Below are 21,316 nucleotides of genomic sequence, written 5' to 3'. Positions count from 1 at the left end.
CTTTAAAGTAGTGTAATTTCCTTGAATCCTTGGAAATATACTTTCTATAAGCAGCAATCTTTTATTTAGAAGCCTGAATTAATGAATATCCAGGCTATAATCCTAAGCTTTAGAAACCCACTATCAAGGCTTACACTTATTCAAAAGAGTAACAGAAAATTGAATTTTAGAATAATCGCATTTGACATATATTAAGAGCACTCATCATTCTTAGAATTCTTGCTGAGATATGGATCATTTAGGCTAAGAAATTTATAACTTTGTCTAGACTCTAATCATATTTATGGATAGAAACACTCCCTTATGTTGAAAATGTGAAATGAAAATATAGCTAAATCAAACACTGAAGTATTTTTTTTTCTCAGCCAATCAGGAGCCATCACTGTAGAAATATGATGATAGATGCTGTCATCAAGGCTGGCTCAGGGAGCACTGATTATGGAGTAGAAATCAGAACAATTTAGCATCCTCCTAGATGTCACCCAACTCTCCTTCTGAAAGTACCAGGAGGTCAATGTCACTAGCGAGAAGAGCAAAGAGGCATGCCAGCTGCACGTCTGTTTTCCGTCAGCATGAGCCGATGAACTCTTGTTGTCCCCGCAGGAGCTGCATCGAATGCCACCTGTCTGCAGACGGCCAGGACCCAGAACAGTGCGTGGAGAAATGCAGAACCACCGGTGCCACCATCAGTGAGGAAGGTGCGCCTTGTCTAAAGCCACGTAGTTCATGAGAGGCAGAAACTATGAGTCAGGGGGCTCCTAGTAACTTGACTTCGCTTGTAGCAGGAGCCAGGTGCTGAAGTTCACCCCTGCTTGACAGGGGTGACTAGCCAATTCTACAAGGCTGTATTTTCCAAACTTGTAGGAAGGAAATTGAAGAAACGGGTCTTACTGCCTGAAATTCTCCTTTACCATGGGATTGCCTTATTTCAAGATAAGCTAACACCCGCAGTAACAGTTTGCCCGACTGCACTTTACAGGTCCTGGAAGAGTTCCGCTCAGGGACTGGCTGGCTTGTCTACCCCTCCACTGACCCTCCAAGTGCTTGTACTTCCAGCCTCCCAGCAATGGACATTCCATCATTATCCTTCCATCCCTCTTGACTCACCCTCCAGATTCAAGAAGTCCCTCTTCTAACGGCTAAGCCAGCTGCACCCCTGCCTTCCTCTGCCATGTTTAATTACTTAAAATGAGAAGCTAGTGGCAAAATCGCATCCCAAATATTTAACACAACTGCATTTTAGATAAGCAGGAAAGGGCATTTAAAAGGGACGTGAGAAATTCACAACAAAGGAGATGGCTGACTCTTCCTAGAAGGACAGCTGAGACAACCTGAGTTTAGAGCATCATAAACTGTATTAGCTTGCTCCAGCAGCATGGCTCCGTGTGCTTTAGAGATGTGGCTGAGATCTAGCTCAGGTGAAGGGGAATGATCAGAGAGAGGATAACATATGGCCTGTAGGATACATGTATTGAATAGACGGAGTTAGAATATGGAAATTAATGTATTTCCAAAATAGAATATATAAAGACATTTATTTTTTTTTTCAAGTACTTTGTTTCGAAATTGTAGTGATGCTACAGTTGAGTTACTGGGAGTGGCAGGACATGATAAGTCCTCATAAAACCCCTCATCTGTGCTTTTCTGCAAGCAAAGATAGATATGTCAGAGAGCAGCAAATGCAGTGAGGTGCCGTGTGCTTTGCCTGAGACCAAAGGTGAGATACTTTGTAAACGCACTGAGAAAGAGCGGGCGGCACTTGTGGAGGGAGCGTCCACATCAATAATGAGTGCGCATCTTAGTGGATCCTCCAGGCTCGTTTCCCAGCAGTGGGGATATTTGCCAGCTGTCTCTGGGAAAGGAGCAAAAATTGCAGAAAATGCCTGCAAAGGACTAGAGCTCAGCTCACCAGCAACATGGGAAATGCAATGTGCTGAAGAGGAGTAACATGGGAGCCTGCCCGCCGTAGAGGTGTGAGCAGGGCAGTCGCTGGGTCCAAGTTCATAGCTCTCAGAGCAGATGGTCAAAGATGCCTGGGTTGGGGAGAAAGACTAGCTTACATAGCTTTGTTTAGAATATTTATGTTCTTTTGTGTTTGACCAAAAGATCTATAAGACTAAAGGCTACCACTGTTTCTAACTTGGAAAATGAAAACAACCAGTGGAATACGAACCCACGTTAAGCACTCATCTGGATAATCTTGCATGAACAACTGTCAGTTTAAAGGCCTTTCTAATAACCTCCTGATGAGTCCTATTTTGAGCCTCTAGTCCACTGATGTCATTGTCACACTAGTTTAAGAAGATGACGTCACAATTGCTTGTCTAAGGGTCTCTTAGCACGTATGTTCCTCTGCTGAGGACATTGTGTAGACAGACATACTGCATAACTCATATCAATTGACCCTTTGTGTGCGCGTACCTGAGGTGGGCGCATCTCACGTTATCCATTGACCCCACTGTGCAGACACTCAGATCACCGCTACTCAAAGTTCGTTCCACCAAACACTGTCTCTGAAAAGTTCAATGAAATAAAGCACCCACAGTCATACACATTTTAGAAATGTATCCACAGTCAGTCATATACATTCTGGAAATGGGAAACTGAGGATCCCAGAGTCTTACAAGTCTTCAGAATTGCTATGTACGTTAAATTAAATAAGGGTGTGAATCTCCAGGAGGGGCAGGAGAGGCACTAATGTAAAAGAGAGATTCCCAAATTTATGTCAGTGTAGAAGTGGGAAACTGTTCACTGCCAGAACTGTTAACTGATCCCAAAGTGGGTGTCTTAAAACACAGGGTTGTGAGTCAATAGTACAGACATTCGTGTTTTCGACATTCTTTGGACCTGCCTTTCCACCCCCTCACCCTCTCACCCCCTCACTCCCCACCCACCCACACTTACATGTTTTCCTTCCTTCACTTAGCATGATTTCCCGGGCTGCCTGAGATCTTATTTTCCCTGTATTATTCAGTGGCAGTAATTCAGGTCTCACAAAGAAGAGGGGAAAAAAGAGAGAGAGAAAGAAAGGGCCATTTTCTATGAACAACAAAAGAAAACCTTAGCAGCTAATTATGCAAATCTTTCATTGCACATCCAATAATACTATTTCAACAACCAAACACTGCAAAACGGGGCACAGCCAGCCTGCAAGAGTCAAGGAAAGGAATGGGGGAGTAATTAAAGCACAAGAAGGGAGTTGTAAATCAAAGGTCAGATCCGCAGTTCCATTAAAACCTAACTAATCCTGGCCAAGGAAAGTAAGCCTCCCAATGCTTCAGTGTGGCTACTTAAAAGAAAATGAAGAAGCAGGATTAATAGTACTGAGAGGAGGATGCTAAGCCAGCCACATGCGTTCAACCTGCCAGCCTGATGTCCCATTTAGTGAGTTCAAGAGAGTTGGTGTGGGCTCTCACTGCTGTGGCAGAAACTGGAGAGAATGTTCCAAAATGCAAAACCACACTCCCCAAGACTTCATGAATCTTAGTGACTGGAGTGGAAGTTAGGCAGTGGTGATGTGAAGGTCATATAAAAAGAACCAAACTATGAATTAAGTGAGGGTGCTTGCTGTTTACCATCAAACACATGGAATAACACAGGCTGGGCTCACCCAGAGTTGCCAAGGGCTCCCCAAATCTCTTCATCCAAGACATCTTATTAGAATGCTTATTCTAGTAAGTCTAGTCTTGCCTAATGCCTGAGTCCTGTGCATATCACAGTCTATCCCATTAGAACACCCGAGCTGGGTCCCCAGACCCAGGTGAGTCAGATTGTCATATGCATATGGAAATGACCAAGCAAGGATAAGTTGTGTTAAATTTTTTAATATTCATATATACATAAAGAGATGCTTCTAATGAATTCAAAACCAGTTTAGTTCATGTAAATCTATTGTACAAAAATCTCATTTAGAATGCTGAATTTATAATTTATGCTGGTTCCTGTTGCTATGAATGATAAAAGGCATATTAGTCACAGGTCCTATCCAGTTTTTCTCTTAAAAATTAAACGCAAAGACAACAAACAGTGACAACTTAATATTTCCATATTTTATGACTAGCATTTCTGTGCCCTAAATAGCCCTAGATAGCCTACTTATTTATCTTGTAAGAACACACACACACACACACACACACACACACACACACACACAGAGTCACACAAATGAATTCTATTAACACCTTTAAAAACTTCTTAAACTGCTGGGTGGTGGTGGTGCATGCTTTTAATCCCAGCACTTGGGAGGCAGAGGCAGGCAGATCTCTGTGAGTTCAAGGCTAGCCTGGTCTACAGAATGAGTTCCAGGACAGCCAAGGCTATACGGAGAAAACCTGTCTCAAAAAAAAAGAAAGGAAGAAAGAGAGAGAGAGAGAAAGAGAGAGAGAGAGAGAGAGAGAGAGAGAGAGAGAGAGAGAGAGAGAGAGAGAGAAAGAAAGAAAGAAAGAAAGAAAGAAAGAAAGAAAGAAAGAAAGAAAGAAAGAAAGAAAGAAAGAGGAAAAAGAAAAAAATTCTTAAGATAATAGGAAAAATCATTCATAAGAAAGAGTGGGTCCAAGATTACCTGGGGCAGTTCGATTTTCATAATCTGTCTTTACACACTAATATTGGAGTATATGTCTTAGAAGTTTAGATTCAGAGTAAATCTAATTTTAATTACAGGTTTCTGAAAAACTTTAATAGTTTCATCAAAAAATTTCCAGATTAAAATAAGAATTGTAAAACAAATCTGTTTTGCTTTACTTCAGAAAATGCTAGATAAATTTAGCAAAGTAGCTGGACCATCAGAATTTTTTATGTGTGAGCTAAGAGTTTTAAATTTTTATCACCACAGATAAAATTTTATTCCTAATTATTATCATGAAATTCATTTTCTAACTCTTGAATAAGCTTCACAAGGAAAAAATATTCGATTTGGGAAACATTGGAGGAAAATCTCACTTTCTTAATTAAGAAAGAAGGTATAGTGCATGTCGGACAACTATTATCCCAGGTTCCTTTAAATCTGAGGCTCCCCTTTATCCTGCGGGCCTCTGAGATACATAACACCTCTGTCTCGGTTTTCTGATATGAATTTATTCTCACCATGTGACAGTACAAAGCCAGCAGTCATGGCTGCACCCTTGTGCGCAGCCTCTCTGCTGGTATCAGTATCCATCTGCACTGAGCGGCAATGTAATCTAGCCTCTTCCACCCAGACGCTCTGAGCAGAGAGGAGCACACGGCCCCCTCATTACCATAATCACGGCCATTCTGTTCCCCAGGCAGCTGTGGACACCTGGCCTGTGCTGCCTTCACTCTATTGAAATCTGCCTCCATCAGATTGATAGGGAATTTTGATGGTCAGTCCTGATTGACCACATCTGGAGCTGTTCTTCTGGAACAGAAGTAAAACCAAAGATCTCACTTGGTGGGGAGAAATCCTCTGCCTTTCAATTCCCATTCAGCAGTATTGAAAACTCTAATTTGCATATTGAAAAACTCAGTACTGCTTTGCTTTAAAAATGATCTCTTTTGAAATCTCATTTACCCTAATGAATGACTCTTTCATCTGCAGACTTTTCAAAGGATACTTCTGTTTCCTGCTCTCTACAAGGAGAAAATGAATGTCTTATTACATTCCTAATAACCACAGACAATGAGGGGAAAACCATCATTCACAACATCAACGAAAAAGGTGGGTAGCTTGTGCTCCATTGTCCTTTTCCATGTCAAGGGATACTGTCTTACAGAAGGCATCTAGAAAGTCACTTCAGGTAGCTTGCCAGGAAAGACATTACAAAGTTTAGGGTGAAGTGCTTCTACCAAGGCTGAAAAATCCTCATTCAAACCTCTGTTGTGTTCCCATGTCTTTTTTTTTTTTTTCCTGAGACAGGGTTTCTCTGTGTAGTTTTGGTGCCTGTCCTGGATCTTGCTCTGTAGATTAGGCCAGCCTAGACTCATAGAGATCCTCCTGGTTCTGCCTCCCAAGTGCTGGGAGTAAAGGTGTTCACCACCACCGGCCTGCATTCCCATGTTTTTTATTTGTTTGTTTGTTTGTTTTCTATTATCAGCTTGATACAATACAAATTCTTATCCTAATAGTGAAATGTTTCACTGAGGCTTGCCCAGTGGTTGAGTAAAACCAAAACTTATTATAAGCCACAGTCATCCTAGGGTCCCCCCTGCTATGTAGCCTCCCTGGTTTTGTGGGTTGCAGTCTGATTTTCTTTGCTTTATAGCTAGTATCCACTTATGAGTGAGGACAGAGTGTTTGTCCTTCTGGGTTTGGGTTACCTCACTCAGAATGATATTTTCTAGTTCCATTTGCCTGCAAATTTCATGCTGTCATTGTTTTTCTCTACTGAGTAGTACTCCATTGTGTATATGTACCATATTTTCTTAATCCATTCTTCAGTTGACAGGCATCTAGGTTGTTTCCAGGTTCTGGCTATTACAAATAGTGCAGCTATGAACATAGTTGAGCATGTATCTTTGTGGTATGATTAAGCATTCCTTGGGTATATGCCCAAGAGTGGTATGGCTGGGTCTTGAGGTAGATCGATTCCCAATTTTCTGAGAAACTGCCATACTGATTTCCACAGTGGTTGTACAAGTTTGCACTCTCACCAACAGTGGAGGAGTGTTCCCTTTGCTCTGCATCCTCTCCAACATAGACTGTCATTATTGTTTTTGATCATAGCCATTCTGACAGGTGTAAGGTGGTATCTCAGAGTCATTTTGATTTGCATTTCTCTGATGACTAAGGATGTTGAACATTTCTTTAAATGTCTTTCAGCCATTTGAGATTCTTCTTTTGAGAATTCTGTTTAGCTCATTAGCCCATTTTTAAATTGGATTGCTCAGTATTTTGATGTCTGGTTTCTTGAGTTCTTTATATACTTTGGAGATTAGTCCTCTGTCAGATGTAGGGGTGGTGAAGATCTTTTCCCATTCTGTAGGCTGTCTTTTTGTCTTATTGACCGTGTCTTTTGCCCTACAAAAAACTTCTCAGTTTCAAGAGGTTCCATTTATTAATTGTAGTTCTCAGTGTCTGTTATACTGGTGTTATATTTAGGAAGTGATCTCCTGTGCCAATGCATTCAAGAGTATTTCCTACTTTCTCTTCTATCAAGTTCAGTGTTACTGGATTTATGTTGAGGTCTTTGATCCACTTGGACTTGAGTTTTGTGCATGGTGACAGATATGGATCTATTTGTAATCTTTTACATATTGAGATCCAGTTATGCCAGCACCATTTGTTGAAGATACTTTCTTTTTTCCATTGTATAGTTTTGGCTTCTTTGTCAAAAATCAGGTGTTCATATGTGCGTGGATTAATGTCAGGGTCTTCAATTCAATTCCATTGGTCTGTATGTTGGTTTTTATGCCAGTACCAGACCTATTTGATAAGAACTTTAAGTCTTTAAAGAAAGAAATTGAAGAAGATATCAGAAAATGGAAGGATCTCCCATGCTCATGGATAGGTAGGATTAACATAGTAAAAATGGCAATCTTATCAAAAGCAATCTACATATTCAGTGCAATCCCCATCAAAATCCCAGCACAATGCTTCACAGACTTGGAAAGAACAATACCCAACTTCATATGGAAAAACAAAAGACCCAGGATAGCTAAAAGAATCCTGTACAATAAAGCAACTTCTGGAGGCATCACCATCGCTGACCTCAAGCACAACTATAGAGCTATAGTAATAAAAATAGCTTGGTACTCCCATGTCTTTTATTAAGATGAAGTAACATGATGACTTCCATCACCTCCTTGCAGCTTGCTGCTGGTTGCTGTAGAAAGGTGAGCTGAGCAAACAAAACAGAAGCAACAGGCGTGTCTTTCCAAAAACCTAGCAGGAAGGAGTACAACAGCTTTTAAAGCCAAGTTTAAGTGGTGGTTCAAAAACTATTTTGTTGTGTAATCACTGCCTGAGATTGTGGGATCTACTTGCCTCTCTAAGCCTCTATTTCCTCATCTGTAAAATGGGAAAAATAATGGCACAATCCTTTAAGGGATAGCTCAAGGAGTAAATGGACCAATGAATATGTGTGCCAAGAGAGGCCTCACAGCAACGGTTATCACATGATAATGCTGGGTCAGGAAGGCCCAGGGGACACAGAAGGCAGTGGCTACAGAAGATGTCAAGTGTCAGGACAGCCAGCATACACCTCTAATCCCAGTATTCAGGAGAATGAGGCAGGAGGATTGCTTTGAGTTTGAGGCAGCCCAGACTGAGTGATACCAGACCAGGGCAGCCAAGAGCCCACTGTTTCTGGGCTTCGGTAGATTTTTCAACCATGTCAACACTTGAAATCAGTTTCTAACACAGGAATGCTCCAGAAGAAATTCCATCTCCAGCCAAGGGAAAGACAAGTTCATACTACATAGGAAAGGAAGCAGAAGAGAACATATCTTTAAGACACTTTCAAATTGCGTGGGTATCAGCCTCCTCTGTTGTTTATCTAAACCGCTCGTATCCTGAGTCAGCTGGCCTGCAGGCACAGGGTCTACACCCCGACAACTTAGCCCCTCTTCAGGAGCCACTGTGCTAACAAAGCTCAGCTGCATTCTTAGACACTCACAGATGACTCACATTTTCTGTCTTCAGCAATGACCTACCCCTCCCTAAAATGTCCCAGAGAAATGACATCTGTGTTAAATCTGACTCCATCAGCCTAAGGTCCGGCCCAGGCAACAGCAGCACACACAGGGTATAAAGCAGATTGTTTGTTTTTTGTTTTTTTTTTTTTGTGTGTGTGTGTGTGTGTGTGTGTGTGTGTGTGCTTGCTTTTCGTTCTGCTGAGAGAATGTTAAGTCCTGAATTTGAAAGCAAAGCTATCAACCTGGTATCACCCCAGAGGCTGAAAAGTGGGGTTAAACCTCATTTACAATTAAGGAAATGGTCAGAGAAACGTCACATGTCCATGCCAAGGGCAAGACAGAGCTGGGGGTCAGGCACAGCCCGTGAAATGTGGAGATGACTGTGAAGACGGTTTTGATGTTTGTGAGGGCAGGGCGCTCCTGGTGACAGGCATTTAGAAACTCTGTGTACACATTTCTGAGAAATGTGAACAAAAAAAAAATGCATCTTGCAGTCATCAGTTAAGAAAACAGGGTGAGTCACACTGCGCTAAACCAAATTATTTCACAATACAAAAAAAACCCATGTCTCCTCATCATCAGCTTTACAAGTCGGGTTCTCCAGCTGCACCCCACCACCAGTTTGTCACTGTGGTAGTGACTTTAGCAGGTTATTCTGAAATCAAAACCACCCCTCAAAATATTGATTCTATTGGTAAAACACATCCCAAACAACCAAGCGACTTTCCACAGGAGGCCTTGCTTTCAGTGTGCAGGCTTCTGGGCTTGACTGGCTTGATTTTCTTTTTTTTTTTTTTTTTTTTTTTTCCTTTCTCCCCCACCCCCGTCCGCCCATGGAACAAGCCTTCAGCTAGTAAACACTGTCTTGCTACTGAACTGTTGTGTGGTCTTTTGCGCTTGTACACAGTATGAGAAATGCACCAACGTGACGTCCTTCACGGCACTCACAGACGTCTGATGCCTTTCTATTATAGCGTCTTATTTATCTCTAGACTTTTGTAGTAAGGGAAAGAGAAGGAAAAATAATCCACCCGAGATTTCTCAAGCTCTTCTGACAGGCCCAAGGATACCTCGGATGCCCCGTTCCTGGGCAGCCCTGGTGCTTCCAGAAGCCCCCAGGCTGTAGCTTTCTCTCGGGCATCAGGAGTTCCTCCTCCTCAAGCTGAGACCCATGGCTCTGAAGTTAGAAGCTGGGATAAGAAAGAAGGTGAAAGGAAAAGCAAGGAGAGGTTAATGTTTCCCGGTGTCCTCTAAGCAAATTGAAAAGGGAGCTGGTCCAGCATGCTGGCTGCTGCTGAGGATCCAGGCATAGCATTACATCACTCATCTTCCTTCTCTATCTGAATAGATCAGCGGTCCTCAACCTTCCTAGTGCTGCGACCCTTTAATATAGTTCCTCATGGTGTGGTGACCCCAACCATAAAATTATTTTGTTGCTACCTCATAACTGTAACTTTGCTACTGTTATGAATCATACAATAAATATCTGTGTTTTCTGATGGTCTTAGGCGACCCCTGTGAAGGGGTTTGACACCCTCAAAGGGTTTGTGACCCATGGGTTGAGAACCACCGGGACAGAATGTCAGAGCCTACAAGTCATGCCAGATGTAAAAAACGACAGCCGACCTTCTTTTGTGGGAAGAATCCATTCACTGCAGGTGTTACATCTGCATGTTGAGCTTGGACAACCCAGACCCTTGCCTTCTGGGAGACAGGAAAGGGAGAGGCATGCATCTGTTGTCACAATCCCTTTGTGTATGGGGCCCTTGCTAAAACACACATCACTCCTCATGTTTCCTACATGCTGATTCACTCAGTATCTCCATCAACCCTATAAAGCGGGCGCTAGTGGTACTTTGGTCCTACGGGTGAGGAAACTGAGACCCGGAGCAAAGTACACTGCTGTGTCTAACAGTAATTAATCCCAGGACTGCTTTGCTTGCCTGAGGAACTCCAACAGCCTGGCTTGGAGCCCAGGCTCTTAACCACTGTACTACACTGCCTCCCACTGGCTACACAACTGTAATAAATATCTGAATCTAAAAAAAAAATGTTAGCATTGTCCAATAGGACTGTTAGACAAACTCTGTATAAAATGTAATGTTTTCTAGAAATCTAAATATTCTCATTTCCACATGAAATCCACAAACTCATTAAGATTTTTACATTTTGTCATGCTTAGACTGTGAGGTAACTGTTGAATACTTATAGTACAACCTGATTCAGATGTCACATTTCCAGTGCCCAACAGCCACCCATGGTAGAGCTACCAGCTTAGCTGGAGCTAAGAACTAGGTATTGGAGACCTCAGCATTAGGTACCGCAGTGAGCCAACCTGACAGGCGATATTCCACACGGGAGGAGAGCTTACCCTCTGCTCCCACCTCGGTGGCTCTTCAGTCTAAGCACCAGAGAGCTATCACGGAGAGCACGGTAAACAGAGGTCTGGGCTGTGATGCCTGCCTTGGAACTTGGCTAAAATCTTTTCTTGAGAAAGTCCCAGTATCCTAGAACCTTGCTTTCTTACAGTGATTCTCTCTCCCAAGCCACACCTGTGCCTCATTGAGTCCCTGCTTGAGTATCCTCCTGATTCACTTCCCAGCTTCAGGTCCTAGCAGGCTGAGTCTTGCTGTGAACAGGAGCATGCTATGTCCCCGCCCAGACATTTTTTAGCCAAAGACACCGCTGGATCAGTATATTTTTCTCAGGGACACAGCCATGCTTCATTTGCTGGTTCCAACACAGCCTTTAGCTCTTGGTGCTATAGTAAGTAGGACATTATATTCTGCTTGATTCTCCATAATGTACTTTCATGGTTTTCCACCCAGAAAAGATGTGTGAGACCAGGCATCAGGCTGCTGAGGGGTCATGCAGATTCAGGTCTGAAAAGTCACACGATCAGTCCTCGGCGTTCAGCTCTCCATTATTAGCTATCTAAGAGTGACGTTATGGAGGCTAGACTAAGCCTGGTTCATTTCTCCCCCAGATACTGTCGGGTGTTGCTTCACTTCTGTGGAGGGAATGCAGATATTTAATGATCATTTGATGTGGAATTTCTTCCGAGGGAAGCAAAAGAAGGGCTTAATTATAATGCTCCATTAAGAGATTTATCATCTTGCTGGCACATTGCAAGGGTGATCAGTCATCTTACTGGCAACAGAAGAAGGTGCAATGTAACTGCTAAATTACAAGAATACCATCAGTAGAGCCAAACCAACATTCCATAGAATCTTCAAGTTGAGAGTATGTGATTCCCTCCACTTCCCTGATCATAAGAGTGACTTAGATACCTTTAATAACATATAACCTGTGGTATTACCCAAGACCCATTGAAGCAATATCTTGGGGAGGGGTCTAGGAGGCTGTGGTTTTTGATAAGCAAGACCACCTCAGCATGTTGCTGTCATCAGGGAAAATGAGGGAGTGCTGTGCTTTATTTCACAGATGAGGCCAGGGAACTCAATGATTGAATCCACACAACTACTATACATCAGATGAGAACTGAACCTGCCCTCTTCTAGTCTGGGAACATCCAGGAAATCAGAGCATTGCATAAAACAGAAAGCTATGATTATTGTCTGTCTTTCCAAGGGGCCGGGGCAAGGAACCTGCAGTAAGGGCAATCTTTTCAGCTCTGGAGATGGAACCTGAACCTTTGCATATGCTAAGCAAGTGTTCTGCACTCCCAGGCCTCTCAGTATGTGAGACAGCGTCTCACTGTGGAGCTCAAGTTGGCCTTCAATATGCTCTGTATCTGACTGCTGAGTTCTGGGATTGCAGGCATGAGCAACCAGGCTGGACTAATAATTTTTCGTATAATCCTGAGACCATTCATGATTCAAGGACATCCTTGACAAAATGGTCACTCTGCTGTATTGAAGTTTAAAGTCAACCACCTGTTCTAGCCATATCTCCACATCTACAGGAGATTGGCTCCAGATCCTCCTGTGCCAAAGATACCAAAACCTGGGGATAGAATTTACACATCTTCCTGTATACCTGAAATCATTTCTAGGTTACTTAGAAGATGTGATGTTGGGGGTTGAGATGTAGCTCAGTTGGTAGAGTGCTTGTCTAGCTCATATGAAGCCCTGGGTTCCACCTCCAGCACTGTATACAACCAGGTATAGCATGAAACACCTCTAATCCCAGCACTGGGGAGGTAAAGGCAGGAAGTTCAGGTGTTCGAGGTCTTCCTTGTCTGTAAAGTTTGAGGTTATTGTGGGATGCAAGAGATGAAAGGAGCCAGGCAGTGGTGGCACACACCTTTAATCCCAGCACTTGGGAGGCAGAGCCAGGTAGATTTCTGTGAGTTCGAGGCCAGCCTGGTCTACAGAGCAAGATCCAGGAAAGGCGCAAAGCTACACAGAGAAACCCTGTCTCGAAGAGAGAGAGAGAGAGAGAGAGAGAGAGAGAGAGAGAGAGAGAGAGAGAGAGAGAGAGAGAGAGAGAGAGAAAGAGAGAGAGAGAGAGAGAGAGAGAGAGAGAGAGAGAGAGATGAAAGGAAGAAAGGGAGGAAGGAAAGAAGGAAGGAAAGAAAGATTGAAACCCAATACAATGTGACTGCTACCTGAATATATATTGTACTTACCATTAGAGAGCAACAGCTAGTGGAAGAACTGGGCATGCTCAATAAAGACATATTTTCAATGCATAGTTTGTTGAATCTGTACATGCAAAACCAAGGATATGGAAGGCTGGTTATAAATTCATTTTTGAATTGTTTCAAAATTATTATTCCACTGAGAATAAATATAAACCTATCTCTAAACAAATAACACAGTTTTAGAAAAAAAAATCAACAGGACAAGAAGATATCAGTATTTCCCCTCTCCTGTAGAAAATATGTGAATAGAAAACCCAATGAGCAGAATTGTGTATTACATCCAGTGCTCTGGATTCAGTCTCTGCATTGAAGTGAGCGGTGGGGGAAGCTTTCTTACAGTGAGACGCTGATTGCCACAGCTTCTAAAGATGATTTCATCTGCTCCCACAGACTGCCCCAAACCTCCAAACATCCCCATGATCATGTTGGGAGTATCGCTGGCTATCCTGCTGATCGGAATCGTCCTACTGTGCATTTGGAAGCTACTGGTATCACTTCACGATCGGAAAGAAGTTGCTAAATTTGAAGCAGAACGCTCGAAGGCCAAGTGGCAAACGGTATGTGACCTCTGGAGACCTGGTGGAACCGGTCAGGGACTCAGCCACCCCCTGCAGAAAATAAGAACTCAGAGGTTGGGGCAGTAGAGATGGCTCAGAGCTTAAGAGCACTGACTGCTCTTCCAGAGGTCCTGAGTTCAATTCCCAGCACCCACATGATGGCTTACAACCATCTGTAATGAGATCTGGCACTCTCTCCTTTATACATAATAAATAAATAAATCTTAAAAAAAAAAAAAAAAAGAACTCAGAGGTCACTTCCATGACCTCATGGAAACGGTCAGGGACTCAGCCACCCCTGTAGAAAATAAGAACTCAAAGGTCATTTCCGTGGCCACTCTCCATGGAGCCCCAACAGCTTCCATTTCTGTCTTGCTTAGAGAGCACCAGAAACACCGGGTTATTCTCATGACACCTGGTGTCTTAATGGTGGGCTTGAAACACCTGAAGAGACTCAGGAAACTCCTGCTGTGGTGACTTAGGGCTGTTGTGGAGGCAACCTCATCAAACAAAGCATAGGTTCTGTATCTAAACATTTCTGTAAATTGATTGTTTTCTAGCTAATGGGATAATGTTCATGGCAAGTATGACAGTTCATGCCAATTTCCATGGAAATACTGTTGCTGATACAATGGACGACAAAGCACAGTTGACAGGCCTTTTTAAATGCCAGGCAGTTTTTTTTTTCCTGAATAACATAAAATTTAAGTAGCTACATGAAATAAGCCTCTAAATATATGTATTCAATGATATAATTTAAATGTCTTCTCAGTCGGCAAACAGAAAACAGGACTGCAATTTTCACTGTTTCTTTTCTACAGGAGAGATAATTACATTTCTAGAGACCCCTGGAAACAATTTCATGGTTTTAATTTCATCTCTCAATCTCTAATGGTGTGTCTAGCTATCTAATAGCAATTATCTTACACCACTGATTCCAAAAACAGCGAACTCACTGGAGAACACACAGGCAAACACAACGTGCCTTTGGCTTCATCTGCCTAAATAAATTGATGTTAACACTATTTTCCCTATGCCTATAGCAATATCCTGTTCTGAGAGCAAATGGAATTTTCCATTTTTGATAATGAATGTTTATATTTGGGGGGATGATTTCAAACTAATCATAATGTACATCACAGGGAAAAGGCTAATAAAAATTTTAATCTACCTTATCTTTTGAGTAAAAATGCTTTAGATATAATAAACAAATTCGATCTATGGACCCTGGTTTGAATCCTGACTTGGAAGAACCCAGCTGTAAGACAACTGGGAAAAGGTTGATAGACTCTGGATACTTGAAAGATAGCAAGGATGTATGTTTAAAAATTTGATTAGATTTAACAAAGGCCTGGTGACTGACGGAGTGCATAATCTGTAGTTTTTAGTGAGGCAAACTGAAGTATGTAGGTGTGAAGAGAAGTGGAGATGGGTGTTGGGATTAAAACAATTCATTCAAAAGTTCAGAGGCTCCCCAAAATTTTGGTACAGGTGGAGTTGAGCCCCAATTATTAATTTGTTCTAAGAACAGCCTTTGGTTGAAGCTTCTGGAAATAATGAGCTGGTATTCTGCTCCTACAAGCAAACACTTGACTATTTTGTGATGCAGGTCTCCTAGCCAGCATATTTTAATGTTCTCAGACGCAGGCATGAGTGCTGACAAATGATTAATATCTTTAGAATAACGTTTTAATTAACAGTTAATTTCCCCCAAAACATGAATTGTTCTCCCTCAGGAAGCTAAACATGACTGAAATTCAAATGCCAAAATTTAGCTGTTTCTTCGTCTAAAATGGGACAAAACCACACACTAAACAGATAAAAGCATAAATGGAAAATATTATTCCCCTGTTAAATTGAGTTTCTTTGAATAACAAATTTTTGATGTTCCTGACTAGATGCTGACCAGGTACTAATTATTCATTTGCATGCAAAAGTGGTTCAATTCAATATTCAGTCCAAATTTCACTAACATATCCTCCTCCTGGGGCAAATGTAGGCTTGGTGCATACATTTAAAAACCTTCAATTTAATTCCGTTTTTAATCTAAAACCTATTTCTTCTCAAGGGGTGAACTTAACTGATTTTTAAAACCCAGGGACAGAGGAAACAGTGAGATCACCTGACCCATCAGGCCCCTCGGACTCTTTAAGGGGACAGAGTTGAAGACAAATCCCCGCTCTTGCCTCCTGAAATATTTTGTCAGGACTATAAAGAAAGGTTACCTTTTATTACATTTAAAAAAAAACTCAGCATTTTTCATCTGAAAATACAAATGGAAGATATTTAAATTCATCTTTGATTAGACAGTTTTTTCCCTTGGATGACAAGTCATTAACTGGTAGGGAAAAACGGTTTAGCCTGACATTTCTTGGAGCCGTGGATTGATTTGGTTCTGTGCTAAGCAAATAGGGTCTGCAGTCGGCAGTCAGGCGGTCTTTAAGGAAGCTGTGGCTCATGATGGAGCTTTCTAGTTCCCACTTTTGTTCAAACCTGAAAATGTGCCACTGGCTTTGCAGAACCCAGGCTTAGGTCAGGGCCTCGATATTCTGGAGAAAATCTGCCTGGTCACCTTACACACTTAGCGAGAACTGGCCTTGTCTAAACGTGGACACTCACCCACTATAGATCAGACCTTAAGCCTGAGTCTCAACAAAAAGGAAGTCAGTAAGGACTATGGCACTAGCCATTTCCATACCTGCTCACAAGACCCAACCCTAGCATGTTCTCCTGAACTCTGATCACTGCCTGAGGTCTGGACACACCTCCTTCTACGCCTCAGTAGCAGTGTGAACTTTTCCTTGTCCAGTTTACATATCTTTCTGACCTTCCTACCAGGGTAGACTCTTAGTCCATTGGCCCTACACAAGGGGCCCCTGAACTATTCCAGACTTGAGTAAATGAAGTAGTTTCAAAATAAAGGAAAACTGAACAAAATTGAATGATTAACTGTCTACAAATCAACAGTGTGTTGTCCCGTCTCTTGTAACTTGGGTCATCCCTCTAGAGGACAATAAAATCTACTTTGTGGGGTTACGGAGATGGCTCCATGGGTAAAGCCTGTGAGCAAGAAGACCCCAATTCTTATCCCCAGACAAAAGGCAAACCCAGCAACTGAAGCCTGCAACCCTAGTGCTGGATGGAGGGTTCGGAGACAGGCAGATCCCGGGCTCACAGGCCAGCTAGTCTGGCCAAAATGGTGAGTTCCACACAACTGAGAGACTGTCTCCAAATCAGGGGTGGGGGGCAATTGAAGAAGGCACCCAGCATTGACCTCTTGCCTCCTATACACATGCCACACACAGGCAAGCATACCTGCACAGACATGTATAGCACGCACGTGCACAAACACACACACACACCACTCATACACACACACACTCACAAGTCTTTTTCATGTGGGAAGTAAGTGCATTTTGATATGATTGACAGATATGGGGTAGGGCCTACAAACAAGTACCTAGTCCTACAAAGACCTAAGCTGGCCCATCCCACAACCCATTCATTTTTCCTATTCCCTATCTGCCTCCTCTCTCCTCAGCCCAGGCTTCAACCATCATCCCCACCTGCGGCTCATGCTTTCCAGTCTTGTCTCTTCAATTGGCTACTTTATCAAGTAATTGCTAGCCCTTAAACTTCCTACAACTTCTTCTGAATTTTATCGCAAATGAGACTCCTCACCTACCTGAGACCACATTAAGTTTGTCTGGTCTTTAAAAGCTCTTGGTGCTTACGGCAGCTGGATTAACTGTCCAGGCTGGTTTTAGGAGTAGAGACAATACAGCAGCCTGGCTTTCACCCACCCTGGACTCCAGCCAAGGAACTCCCTCTACTTAGCCTCAGTGCAGAGATGGCATCTGTCTCTCTGAAGTCATATGACCAAAGGCAACATGACACTTGGTCAAGGGTTAGGCCACTGGCTCAAAGCAGTACAGAAGCAGGTACAGGGGTGGTTCTCACTCAGAGGAGGTGAACCGCTGTGAATCCCAGGGTCAGGAGATGTTTCTGTTTCCCTCTGTTCTCCAGATAGCAAATCCAATTTTGTTTTGTCAAGTTGGAGATAAAATTCTTTGCCCTGGGAAGTTGTAAACTATGTCAGCCCTTCCTCCTAAAGTCCCATGACAAACTAGGCACAATTCCATCATTGTTCGTTCTGGAGGACGACTGGGTTTATTCGGCTTCTTCACAGTGGATAGGAGGGGGGGTGATTAGAAGTGTGTGGATGTTCCTTCCACACAGATAGCCCTGGAGATTACTAGCCAGCCAGTCTAGCCGAATTGGTGAGCTCCAGGTGAAGTTCGAGCCTCTGTTTAAAACATAAGGCAGGGATGGGTGGGGGGTGGGGGGGGGGGACGGTTCTGAGGATAACAGAACTTGTGACTAAGCCTGCTGAACTCAGTTTGATTCTCAGGACCAACATGATGAAAGGTGAGAACTGGCTTCCAAGGTACCCTCTGGCTTCCACCGGCACACTGGCACATGAATGCCCCTCTGCTAAGTAATTAAGTAAAATAAAATTACAAATAATAATAATTTTAGAAGTGTATATATACATGCACCATACAAAAAAATGAAATAAAGATAAATAAAATTTAAAATTCATCAAAATTATTCAAGTAGCTTCCAAAAGTGTGCTTGACTCTCCGATTTGAACTAGAATGCAAACATTTGAAGATATTAAAGTGGTATAATAACAAAATGCATCTCCTTTTCTTTGAACCTTTTTCCCCCCCTGTCCTTTAGGGAACCAATCCGCTGTACAGAGGCTCCACCAGCACCTTTAAGAACGTGACCTACAAACACAGGGAAAAGCACAAGGCAGGCCTTTCTGCAGACGGCTAGACAGAGCTGCTTCGGCCAGAGAAAGTCCACCTCCCTGGCACCAAAGGTTCATGCACTGTTTGCTCTGTCTTTCTTTGTTGCTCCCAAAGCAGGTGGACTTAAGATAACAATGGGTCCTTTGGAGACCAGTCATTCTCAGCATGAAGGTGAGACCCTGTTGGTGGGTTCAAAATCCTCAAGAGAAGTGTATCCTAAGTAAAGAGCTGAATCCAAGATCACTCCAAGAATAGGAACCCTGTTGCACTGATGCCTCAAAAAAAAATCATCAAAATGATTCATGGGACTTGATTTGCATTGAAAAATGTTCAGAATTAGAATCTCATTTGCTCCCTGAATCCAGCTACCTGAAGTCTTTGCCTCCACGAAGTCATAGAATTCTTACACTTCTATTATATACCCGCCCTGGCCGCTTTTTCTAAACTTGCAGAAAATCTGCCATTTCCTGAAGGATTTGGTTGGTTGGTTGTTTGGTTGTTTGGTTGTTTGGTTGTTTGGTTGGTTGGTTGGTTGGTTGGTTGGTTTGGTTTTTGGTGTTTTGGGACAGGGTCTCTCTGGCTGTTTTGGAACTTACCAGGCTGGCCTTGAACTCACAAAGATCTATCTGCCTGCCTCTGCCTCCTGAGTGCTGGGATTAAAGGTGTGCCATATCATATTGGCAATTTTTGGTTTTAATATGAGAAATGAGATTCTGGTTTCCCATCACCAGAAAGAATACAGTTCTTCCAGTAATATCCTGAGTGAAAGATTGAAAATTAAATGTTAGTAATTGCCTTAGATTTGTACACACTTCAAGGCATGTTTCACAGATAAGGAAGAAGTATTTTATAAATTATGTCACTAGTAAAACTGAAGATGTGGGTCTTGTAGACTGAATTTCCCTGTTGTCCCCAAGTTGCCCTCCTGTTCTCCCATATTTCTTCATTGTTTCACTGTTTCACGGTCTTCAAAACTCCACACTTGTCATATGAAAGTGTCCATTTAAAAATAACTTTAAGTTGTTAACTTGTCAAAAAGAGTTTCAGGAATAGAAAAAGGAATCTAGGGTAATAGAATAAAAGGTCACATGGCTTTACATTCAGGGTGTCCCTCATAGAGTCTGGGCTTCCCGAAGGATGTTGCTACCCCATCTGCACCACCCAGCATTCACAACCCAGCTTCATGGGGTGGATATGTCACCCACTTGCTCTAAAAGGTAAAACCACGTACAAAATCTACACTGGCAATCAGTGATCCAGTAGTGGATTGGAGAGAAAGTCTCTGGAGAATTTCTCATGGTTACTGCTGCATTACAAAGCACTTTGCTCTCACTGGATCTCCACAGAGAAGCTGAGAGGCAAGGCAGAAGAGCTGGGGACAGACGGACGGACTCTCCATCTTCTAACTCCAAGCCTTGGCTCTCTCTCCTGCATGAGACTTTTGTCAGTAAAATGATAGAAGGATTGTGTTAGTTACAGTATAGCTATCTCAGTTTGAAAGTGTACTGACGGGGAACAAATAGCATAGGGGTCCCTGGGATGTGGCTGGATTTTCATGCAGTGTGTATTGCCTTGACTGGGTAGTGGTGGGAAGCCATTCATGGGTGAACGGCTTCGTATTAGTGGAGGCGTCACGGTTGTCCACTGAGTCGTCATCTTAGTCTCAGGGCTCCTTCACTCCTCCCAGATATGTCTGTGTACGTTTTGATTGTCTAGAGTCTGTCCTTTCTGGTTTCTAAATAACTCGGGCGAATCAGGGAGGACAGCTAAACTTCAAAGAAAAGTCCTAATATCTCCTCGGGTCCCTGAACAGCCCAAGACCTCGGAGTCTGGAGCAGCCTGCAGATGCTCTCCCAGCAGCCTGGCAATACTGCCACCACTACACGGGGCTGTCTGTGCTATTTTTGTGTTATTGCTGAACCGAGATTTTAGAAAATAGAAGTTTCTTTCATATGTGTATTAGGAAGAATTTGTTCTTTCTCTAAATACTGTTTTGACCCAAGGCAGGACCTTGAAAAGGCCAAAACATTAACAGTAGTGCTTCTGTTCACTGAAGAGTTATGTTACATGAAGATGAAATGGTTGTTTTTTAAGTGGTTTTATTGTATTTTGCATTGGCAGAAAATAAACATAATTTAAATAATGAACCTTGGTTGGATGATAATGCCTTTTATTTACTTGATACAAAACCCTCTTCTTATATTTCTGGATCTTTCTGTGATTTACTCTGACATACTTTGATGATTTCAGTCAAGGGCCAAGCAGAGGAACAGAACATTATCCCACATTTGGTAAAATCAAGGTCTTAAGGATTGGTGTTATGGGCTCAAATATTTCCCCTGAATACTATCCCAAAAGAATCATGTCTTAACCCCTGGAATCTTAGTGAGGCTACACAACTGTAGATAGAATCTTTAAAGAGGCAGCTAAGTTTAAGTGGGGTTGGAGTGTGGAGCCCTACTCTATCCAACATGACTGCTATCCTTCAGAAGAGGGGAGAGGACAAAGATGAGCACAAAAGGCAGACCATGACACGGGGAGAAGACTGTCATCCATCAACCACGGACAAGGGCCTTGGTGTTTGCATAGGGTCCTTTGTATGTATACCTAGAAACTATATGTGTGGGTGAACCAGCAGCTCCATCTTCACGTTTTTGAGGAATACCCGTATTGACTTCTATTTTGCTCAACAAACATACATTCCCACCAACGTTTCTTCCCTTTCTCCCAAATTCATGCCATTATTT

At 42.6% G+C, this 21,316-nt stretch overlaps 1 protein-coding gene across 7 annotated transcripts in view; it reads left to right on the top strand.

Moving 5' to 3' along the window:
• The window catches only part of Itgb6 (integrin subunit beta 6), a 131,484-nt gene extending 110,768 nt beyond the window's left edge, over positions 1 to 20,716 (top strand). For all 7 annotated transcript variants that reach the window (XM_006984630.4, XM_076569543.1, XM_076569548.1 and 4 more), the window contains 4 exons: positions 604 to 698; positions 5,555 to 5,674; positions 13,586 to 13,752; positions 18,496 to 20,716. In XM_006984630.4, coding sequence (XP_006984692.1) covers positions 604 to 698; positions 5,555 to 5,674; positions 13,586 to 13,752; positions 18,496 to 18,594 — 481 coding nt within the window. In that variant the 3' untranslated portion in view covers positions 18,595 to 20,716. The remainder of the gene's footprint in view (positions 1 to 603; positions 699 to 5,554; positions 5,675 to 13,585; positions 13,753 to 18,495) is intronic.
• The last annotated feature ends 600 nt before the right edge of the window (positions 20,717 to 21,316 follow it).

This window comes from Peromyscus maniculatus, chromosome 4 (genome assembly GCF_049852395.1).
Source record: "Peromyscus maniculatus bairdii isolate BWxNUB_F1_BW_parent chromosome 4, HU_Pman_BW_mat_3.1, whole genome shotgun sequence".
Classification (NCBI taxonomy): Eukaryota; Metazoa; Chordata; class Mammalia; order Rodentia; family Cricetidae; genus Peromyscus; species Peromyscus maniculatus.
Note: the sequence above shows the minus strand (reverse complement) of the source record. Positions and strands in the feature narration are given on the sequence as shown.